The sequence below is a fragment of the Camelina sativa genome, chromosome 7 (assembly GCF_000633955.1).
Source record: "Camelina sativa cultivar DH55 chromosome 7, Cs, whole genome shotgun sequence".
Classification (NCBI taxonomy): Eukaryota; Viridiplantae; Streptophyta; class Magnoliopsida; order Brassicales; family Brassicaceae; genus Camelina; species Camelina sativa.
This window is the reverse complement of record NC_025691.1, coordinates 6,317,825-6,327,810: the sequence shown is the minus strand read 5'-3', so window position 1 is coordinate 6,327,810 and position 9,986 is coordinate 6,317,825. Positions and strand designations below refer to the sequence as shown.

The following is a 9,986-nucleotide window of genomic DNA, read 5'->3' as shown; positions in this document are numbered from 1 at the left end:
TACGTTTACATGTTAACTCCCAAAAGCCATGATAAAGCACATTTAGAAATTGAGAAAGGAGGCAGACGAGATAAAAGAAATTGATGATTATATTCATTAAGATAAGGAAACCTAAAGGGGTCTAACCATTTTTTATAATTGAAAAACAAAAAGCAAAAAAAGAAATTAGAAATTTATGAAGGTGTCTATTATTCGAATGGTAGACCAACTAACTAATGAGGTTCTCAAAATTTAAATTTTACAAAACTTGTGTATAAGTTAAATTCACTCAACTTCCTCTGACTGCTCTACAATGGGTACGAGCGAGAATCTGAAAAATGGAGAGGCAACTGAACTTTGTACATGTGATGTATCTTCAAATGACCAGTTGGTTTGGTTAAGCTCAGTAAACTCTTCATCCTAAATAAACAGATCTAATCACCCATAAAAACTTTGTGAAAAAACCCTGAATCTAACAAGCAAACTACTCAGATATATTCAATGAAGAACAAAACGTCTTTCTGAATAATAAGCAATAGATCTTAAAAAGTAAGGAAGGAGTTTAAGAATTCTTCTGTCTACAAAAAAGTTCAGATCTTTCTCTCCCAAAGCACTCAAAAAGCTAAAACTGCTAGAATAAAACTTAAGGGTTTCCTAGACCTAAAAACACTATATATATGTCCTAAAACACGTCAGATACTAATCTTGCAATTATGGAGAACTTCGGGCAACTTTGTAAAACTTCCAAAACTTGGTTCTCTCGTCGGTTAAACTGGGTGTGTCGACCGACACCAAAGGTGGTGTCGATCGACATCATCACTCTTGATTGGCTCCAAGTTGATTTCCTCTGGTTAAATGCTCCAAAATGATCCAAATTGCTCTACTTTGCTTTTTCTATGCCAAAATCCTAGAAAACGTGTAAAAGCTCAAAACATCCTACAAAATAAATCAAAAGACTCAAAAAGCATATTTATATCATGGTTAAAAACCGTAAAAACCATGATATATCAAGTACTTCCACAAGACCTTGAGCAGCTACTCTGGTTTAAGCAATGAAGTGTATGATTGGCGCAAATAATCAGAATTTCATATTCCTAACCGATTGTTATGACTTGATGAAGATGGTGTTTTCGACTTTTGAGTGGTCTGCCTTCATAATTTATCTAGATGAGATTGAAGCTGATAAGGATAAATTTACTACTTTCTCTTTGGTTTTGATTTCCCGTTTAGAAAATGATAGAGCGGATAAGTTGTTTTAGCACTTAGTCACCTATGTAAATATTAACCCTTTCAATTAGCTCGTTTGAGCTAATCTTGTATTTTGTTGACGAAAAAAAACCATGATTTATATAAAATTTTATATTACCTTAATCTATTTAATTATCGTGTACTCGTATATACTAGCCGATGTGGAATCAAACTTTTATTTGGAGGTGGTGGTTACTATTTATCTTCTAACACATATATGCATGTACGTATTTGTTTTAGCAGAAACTTGTGTCCCTCGTATTGTTAACTTATTTTCACAAACATATTTTTTATTTGATGAATAATTAAGTCAATCGATCCATAATCAAGTCAAAAGATTTTAGTTAGATATCAATCCATAATCAAGTCAACCTGTAAATGATGATTATACAAATGATACATAACTTAAATCTATTTAAATTATTAATGTCTTAATTTTATATCCATGACTCATATATTTATTATATAGTCTATCAAAAAACATTTTTTAATATATTTTTTAAGTTTTATATTTTTATAACCAACTAATGACCTAAATCCAAATTTAATAAAATATTTTTTAATATAAAATATTTCATGGATTTATTCTATTTCTTTAATCGCCTAACAGTATATATGGTTGTGTAAATATACTCTATCAGGCGTGTTTAATAGAAAAATATTTTTTTAAAAATTTATTTTTATTGTTTCATTTGTCTATATATTTTATTTTTTAAGTTGTATTATTTTTTGAAATATCATCTTTAAGTGTATTCATTGCTAGTAATTAATAATAATGTAGGTAAAGTAATTATTGTAATTCCTAAATCTCGGTGTAACTAAGGAAACCAACTCATAAACTATTTTATAACTAAATAAAGAATCAAATAATAACTATAACTTTATAACCTATAATTATTATATTGTTTATTATATTATTTTAATTCCTAAATCTCGGTGTACTTTTGAAATATTAAATAGGAGATATGTAAACTGTAGTTGCAAGTTTTTGTGCTTGTAGCTAATTTCACAAGTTTGACAACATGTATACCCTAAAAAAATGGTCTCGAATATGGTTCATTCAAGTTATTGGACAACAACAATTTTCGAAATTAAATTATCTTCACCAAAAGTTTAAGTGGCTCATGGTTGTGTATATAGATAGCTAATTAACTATAGCCAATAAAGTATTTAATGGAAAAAAAAAACACATATGGTATTAACAGATCCATTCTAAACATCTCAATTGAATTATTTGTTATTTTTTTTTTCAAATTAAACAAAAATCTTAATAATATTCCACCCCATCTTAAGTATCTTCATCAAATTAAGTTTGTTTTATGAATTTAATTTATAGATGAATTATATTTGATTACAACTCTGTCAATACATTATCATTATTAAGATATGATTTAAGTTTTAAAACAAAATTATGAAGAAGAAGATAAGCAAAACATAAGCAATATATAAACAAAAAGTTATACTTGTTCACATTTACTCGGTTTGGATCCTCTGTATGCTACAAAATCGTGAGAATATCATCCATAAACATGAAAGTAGTTGAGCTATCAAGACCAGTAGATATTTCATCCATAAACCACATTTTTCTTGGTCCAACAGTCATCTCTCCTGCATTATATATAGGTCAGGTTTCACAGTTAGCATAACAGAGCTGGTGGATAATTAAGTGTGAATAATAATAAATGCATGCCAACCATCATGTGTTTCTCCTATCATCTTTGTTTGATTTTGTTTTTAATTATTTTGACAACATGTATACCCTAAAAAAAATTGTCTTGAATATGGTTCATTCAAGTTATTGGACAACAATAATTTTCGATATTAAATTATCTTCACCCAAAGTTAAGTGGCTCATGGTTGTGTATAGCCCTGAATATTTAATCCGAAACCGAACAAACCGATCCGAACTGATCCGAATAAACTGATCTAAATCGGTTTCGGTTTATCTGTTAAAACCGATCGGTTTCTGTATAGATTGAAAATCGGATTTCGGTTTTAAACCGATCTGAACCGAAATTCAATCGGTTATCCGCGAAACCGAATACATATTAAATTTCTATACATTTGGGTTTATGAATTAAAATTATTTCCGGGTCTTGTTAGAAGCCCATTAACCATTAATGGATCCATTATAAAAATTTAAGCTTAAATAAGGAATCATCACCTTGAAGATAAAAGGACACATTCTAGCCAACTAAGCTGTCTCGACTTTTTGATTTTACCCTCCAAATGATATATATAATGCATTCGGTTTAAGTTCGGATTTTTTAAAAAAATTGAAAACCGATCCGATCCGAAAAACAGTCGGATTCTAAATGGAATCTATATATCCTAATCCAAAAAATCTGAAATCCGAAAAATCCGATCCGATCCGAACCGAAAATTCGAACGCCCAAGACTAGTTGTGTATATACATTGTAGCTAAATAACTATAGCCAGTAAATAACAAGTTATTGGTCAATAACAAAACATATTTATATCCCACAAAAGAGCTAAAAATATTATATTTTGATAGAGTCATATTACTTAAAAAAAAGTCGCTAATAAAAACATGAAAAATCTTGTAGTTTTTATATTAATTAGTATTATGTGTTTTGGATCGAATACTGAAGGTATCTTCAATACCAATTGCCCTAAATGCAGATTGGAGATAATAAACGATCTTGGTCCTGGTCGAACTCTTCAATATGATTGCCATTCTAAGAACAACAATTTAGAAGTTAATATTTAGAATTCAAAGCCAATAAAACAATTCTTTTTCGGGAGGATGTATTCAAAACGACGATATGGCGTTGTGTCTTGAAACAAGGTTTGTAGATGAAGTATTCTCACGATTTGGTAGCATACAGAGGATCCAAACCGAGTAAATGTAAACAAGTATATTCATGGCGTGCCAAACTTGATGGGATTTATTAGGAGAAAAATTCAAAAGGTCTGCCGAAGCTTATGCTTCCATGGATTAAAAAGTAATGTGTTTTCCTTTTCCTATTTTTGCTATTTTTGTAAATTTATTTATTAATTTTTTTTGAAATATGCTTTATCATGGCTTTTGGGAGTTTACTTGTAACGTATCTAGAAAACTGAACTGATTCATCAAGATGTTGGAACTTATTTTTGACAAAGTGGCTTTGACCACTTTTTCAGTTTCAATGAGTTTTCCGAAATCGTTTATTGGAATTAACGGATCGATGGAATCGTCGCTGCCAGCACTACAAAGTTGTGTATTTGACCTCAGTATATATATATTCAATATGTAAATATTCAATTTTTGCAGGTCACGAAGTTACTGCGTAAAACCGTTAAAAGTAACAGCCAAGAACTTTGATGGCAAAACTGCGATGGACATACATCAAACTCACAAGTCTACAGCTTGTTTCCCTGAAGCAAGAAGAATATTTCATAGTGCTAAAGAAAAACTAGTTTGTCGTTCCACAACTACTCTTGCAGAATATTTGAGCAAAGATCTATCATTTATTGAGAAACAGAACACTCTCTTGGGGCTGAACAATTTCAGCATCATTAGAGACAGTTCTCGAAACACTAGCAACCGCTGCGAAACAATTCTTTTGGTGGCTATACAGAGGAGTGGAGACAAACATCAAGCAGCTCAGTGTTCCACCAGAAAGGTTCAGGGCCAATAAGCTTTACGAAAAGATACTCACAGAACCAACCATCTCAATTTCTACTCTGCCTCTGTTTCCAGAACCTCGTCTACTGGAGAAGTCCAGAATACAATCTCGTGAGATTGATCTTTACAACGATTGCTGCGCTCGGCACAATTTTTTGTGACATTGGTTCCAAGAGGAATTCCTCACAGAATTTGATCACTGTAATGGGGGCTCTCTACTCGGCAGAGTAGAAATTGAGGTGGTTGGTTCTGTGAGTATCTTGAAGTAAAGCTTATTGGCTCTCAACCTTTCTGGTGGAACACTGAGCTGCTTGATGTTTGTCTCAACTTTTCTGTACAAAATACTTAAATACAAGTTACCTTTCATCACTTCATAGAATGAAATACTTAAATGGTGTTACCGTTTTACGAGTACAATAGAATTGTCACGCATTTGGAGTTGTGCATGCATTTTGGGACAAGTCTTGTGGTTGTGCCAATGTGAAACACTCACCAACAAGTAACCTAACAAAAACTCAAAATTCATGATTAAATGTTTGGACATCAACGGTTTTAGCCATAAAGAAGAGGTTCCTTGTTGAACATCTTCTACATACGTATTTGTAGTCCAAGATCAGAAAGTCTAAATTACTTACTTGCAAACAAAAGCTGGTTCAAATAACATAACATTATATATGAGCTACGTTTCAGACAAAATTACTAAGCCAGCTAATTGGGAAACTATATATAATGTTAGATTAGTCATTGTTTAGGGTCTCTTTTGGTTAAACTATGACGCTAGACTCCTTCTATCGTATTGTGGAACTTTGGAACAAAAAAGATGGACTATAAGTCATCTATGTCAATTCAAGGTCGACCTTTTTTATTGGGAATTCTCAGACCAAATTTTTTGCCAAATAGTGCTAGACTGCTAGTGTTGCTTAACTTTGTAGAACCATACGTTTATAGGGAAACTGATAAATGGATATCAAACTGATAAATTGAAACCTTTGACATAGATTTCAACTCCTTTCTAACTTTACCAGTACTCCACCAGGTTGGTTCGATGGAGATTCCAACTCTTTTTAAACACATGGAGTTGGCAAGTAGAAATCTTACCAAATCTTTCTCTCCTTTTCTTCCTTTATAGTTTTCCCACTCAAAGATCTCGAGACTGTTTGACAAACACTCTGGAACAAAAGCCGGTGGGTTGAAACAAATTGAGAGATCCTCATCTTGTTTTGCACTTGTCTATAAAGCAACAACATTCAAAATAAGTAGCTAAAACGTTTGTTTCAATTTGAATTTGTACATCAATTAGTCCATCTAAACTTCATGTACGTGCTTGATGAGAAGGACTTTTAGTTTAGGAGAATTTTGAAGAAAAATCATAGATGGTTCCAACCAATGTAATCTAAATGTGAAAATTTTGCATTCAACAAGCTGCGAGAGGTCAATGTTCTGAAAACATCCAACCTGCCAATGCCAATGCCATATATATATATATAATGCAGCAAATAAGTCTGATGCTGGCAATTCGATAATAATAATAGTAAATAAGGTTGAAAAAGACACTATGTAGTATGTACTGTCTTTAAGTTCAAACAAGTCGAGATGAATAACCGAGGAGAGAGACCTGGTAAACTCGTCATCAAGATGAGACAAAACTTGGATAAGTGCCTTATCAACTATCAAGGCGGGGCCTGTTCTCAATGTAAGAGTTTTGCGAAACATCCAGGAGGAAGCTTTTACTTAAAGTTGGAGAATCGATAACCAAAGATCCCCCCCTAAGTTCCGTTATTGTCTGTTGCTACTACTATATGAGTGTAATATAAGGGTCTTTAAACAAGGCACTTTGACTATGATATTTTTCAGGTTGTCACTGCGCTGTCGTTCCACACCCAAATGTTTGAGAACATGACAACCAGATAAAAGCCTCACAATAGCATTCTCATCTTTGTACACAACAGAGAAGAGGCAAAGAATTTCTAAAGATGGAGAGCAAACCAGACAAGGAACATCCAAAAAAACCTTGTCGGAAATAGTAAGAAAGACTAGAGTGTTGCATACGTAAAGGCGATCAGGTAAGCTGATAAGCTCTGACAACCAGCTGAGCTTAAACTCTAGCTTTCGCACCTTTCGATCAACCGCATCTTCAATCCACTTTATAACATCAACACCACCAATATCAATAGGACATCCACGACCGAGTTGTACACACAGAGCTTCTAAAACATGACCCTTATGGAGCTTCAATGACTCGTTAAGAAACCACCACACGTTTAAACCATCAAATGAGATCATCATAGAGTGTTGATTGTTGTGTGTTTGCACAAACAGAGTCTGGTTCTGTAAAATCAAGTCCTTGAGATACATAGTTGCCAAATCTACTTAAGGATGGTTATGAAAATGACTTAAATCCCTAAAGACCATCCCAATTCTGAATTTCTTGACATTCACCAACAACACCACCAGAAAATCAAATCAAATCAAAACTCTTCTCTATAAGTCAATATTATTGAAACCAACCTTTGAAACTTAAAGTGATACTGTTCTTGTAGCCTTTGGGACATGTTTGATTATAACTAACTTGTAATAGTAACTTAAAAATCGTATTTCTCCTGAAGAAGAAGAAGAAGGGTTTTTGGGTTTACGGTTTAGAGAGGAAGTTCTCCACTGTCTGCAATTACGACTTTGCTCTTAGGAGTTCCGCTTTGCTTTCCTTCAGCTTCAATCTTGTAGACAACATCCATTCCTTGCTCCACTTTCCCAAACACCACATGCCTTCCATCTAACCAGCTTGTTTTCACGGTTGTAATAAAAAACTGCGAACCGTTTGTGTCTTCTCCCGAGTTTGCCATCGAAAGCAAACCTATGTCGAATTCACATACCAACCATCAGGTCTTCAACAACAAGTTATGACACTCGCCAAACTTGGCTTAAAAGAGAAGGAAGAAAACGATAAACCACCTGGCCCGGTGTGCTTCAGCTTGAAGTTCTCATCTGCAAACTTCTGACCGTAGATTGACTCTCCACCCATACCGTTTCCATGCGTGAAGTCACCTCCCTGGATCATAAAGCTGGGGATGATTCTATGGAATTTGCTTCCCTTGTAGTGTAGAGGCTTCCCACTCTTCCCAACACCTTTCTCCCCTGTCAAAATCAAATCATATTATCTCATCGTCTGCCTTGTAATATTTAAAACGAGATTATGCATAATATAGAGTTATATGGTGAAACTATACCTGTGCACAGAGCTCTGAAGTTTTCTGCAATAAGAAAACACACACACACACACACACAATCAAGAATTAATCCCTTGGATTTAACATACAAACATGATCAAAAACTTCAAAAACCCATTATTATTTAACCTGCAGTTTTAGGAACTGCCTTGCCAAATAGTCCTATAACAACGCGACCTGCGACAACATAAACAGAACCAATCAAACATCAACACAAACCTTAGAATCTCTGTAAGCTGAAGAACAACATTTTTCACTTAATAAGTTCAAGGGAATCATATATACCAGCGGATTTGCCGTCGATCTCGACATCGAAGTAAACCTTGTGAGTAATCTCCTCCTTCAGATCTTCTTTTGCCTAAATTGAAGAACAAACCACAAGATTGACTCAAAAATCAACGGAGATTAGAAACTGTTGTTACTTTCCACAAATCAGAAACAGTGATCATATCATCGTTCTTAACTCCAGAAGCCTAACTAAGTACATGTGTGTATTAGACAACAAACCACTTAGAAACTCTCTTTTAAACAATCTGGTGACTTCAATTTGTAGATCTGGATCATTTGTAGCCAGATTCGTGAGGGTATAAGCAATGGTTACCTCGATTAAAACTACGGCTCCGAGAAGGAGGAGAGTTCCAAATAGAATAGAGCTTGCTCTCGCCATCTTCGTCATCTTCTTCTTCTCAATCGAAACAGAGTCAGTAAGTAAAACGATCGATTGATGATGATCACACCTGAACGAAGCTAACATGCGCCGGAGTTGTTTATTGGACTTTCTTAGTGGGTTTTATTGTGGGCTTTTTACAGTTTGTAATTTGTAATTACTGAGAAAATATGCAAATCAAAATGTACTTTTAGTTGACAATTTATTATTCATGTAAATTTTTTAATTTTTTTCTCAGAATTCATCATCATTAAACTGAAAAATCTTAAGTGTATCTATCTGTGGTTTTCCCACAAAGACAAATGACTTTGTTGTGAAAGGCACTGAAACTCATACTTTTTTTTTTAGTAAGGTGTAGTAGCTACAAAAGCCTACAAGACTCTTGATTTTGTATTTTGCTTCCTACTTTTCATTAACCTACTTTTTTTTTTCTTACTATGTTGATATATACCGTGAAATGTTTATCTATATTACCGTGAAATGTTTATCTACAAAGTCATGTTTATTCCTATAATTACCGTGAAATGTTTATCTATATTATGTTACTTTTCTATGTGAAAAAAACTAATTTACTAACATGTGAGACGAATTTTTTTGCATATAACATGTGATATGTTTTCTTGAAGACGAACTTTTATATTATCTTTAAAATTGTTCTATATTGATTTATCGGTCTATCCATACTACAATAAAATGCTAGATTTCATCTCAATCATACTCTTTTTGTTATATCTTAATAACAACTATTCAAGTTTTTATTTTCTTAATTAAAATAAAAACAAAAAACAAATTGTGTAGGAGAAGAACACATTTTAAAAATCTTAAACTAATATGTAAGAATAGTAAATCTCACTAAGAAACGGGAATCATAATGTATAAATCGTTAATCTAACTTAAATATGGGTAATCGTAAAGTCTTAAACAAAACTCTTGTGTGTGAGAAAAAAAACATCTTAAGAAACTAAAACTAGTAAAAGATGATAATAGCTGCTACCCCTAAATCGAAGCCTTGATATTTTTCCTTTGAATAATATAAATGTGGAAAACATGAAGATTTAAACCATGTATGACCACAAAATATAAAGTATACTAAATATATATACAACAAATTATATTGTAAATTTTGATGTTTCGTAAATATAAAAACCATTAAAAATATATATATACAATTTGCAAAGGAAATAGGGGCTAGTAAGAAAAATCCAACTCTCCGTTTGTTAAACTAGCGGTTGTATGTAGA

The 9,986-nt window shown here is 33.0% G+C and overlaps 1 protein-coding gene across 1 annotated transcript; it reads right to left on the bottom strand.

The window, feature by feature from the left end:
- On the bottom strand, nt 7,333–8,835 carry LOC104700505 (peptidyl-prolyl cis-trans isomerase CYP19-4). Its single transcript, XM_010416027.2, has 6 exons — nt 8,681–8,835; nt 8,365–8,437; nt 8,209–8,256; nt 8,080–8,103; nt 7,805–7,987; nt 7,333–7,706 (listed from the first exon to the last, which is right to left on the bottom strand). Exons 1-6 carry the CDS (start codon nt 8,831–8,833, stop codon nt 7,492–7,494), a joined length of 696 nt encoding a protein of 231 aa, XP_010414329.2. The 5' UTR covers nt 8,834–8,835; the 3' UTR covers nt 7,333–7,491.

Coding starts and splice junctions, on each gene's coding strand:
- LOC104700505 (XM_010416027.2), bottom strand. CDS start 8,833: ATGTTAGCTTCGTTCAGGTGTGATCATCATCAATCGATCGTTTTACTT. Junction 8,257..8,364: donor GATCGACGGCAAATCCGCTG/GTATATATGATT, acceptor ATGTTGTCGCAG/GTCGCGTTGTTATAGGACTA. Junction 7,988..8,079: donor CTTCAGAGCTCTGTGCACAG/GTATAGTTTCAC, acceptor TGATTTTGACAG/GGGAGAAAGGTGTTGGGAAG.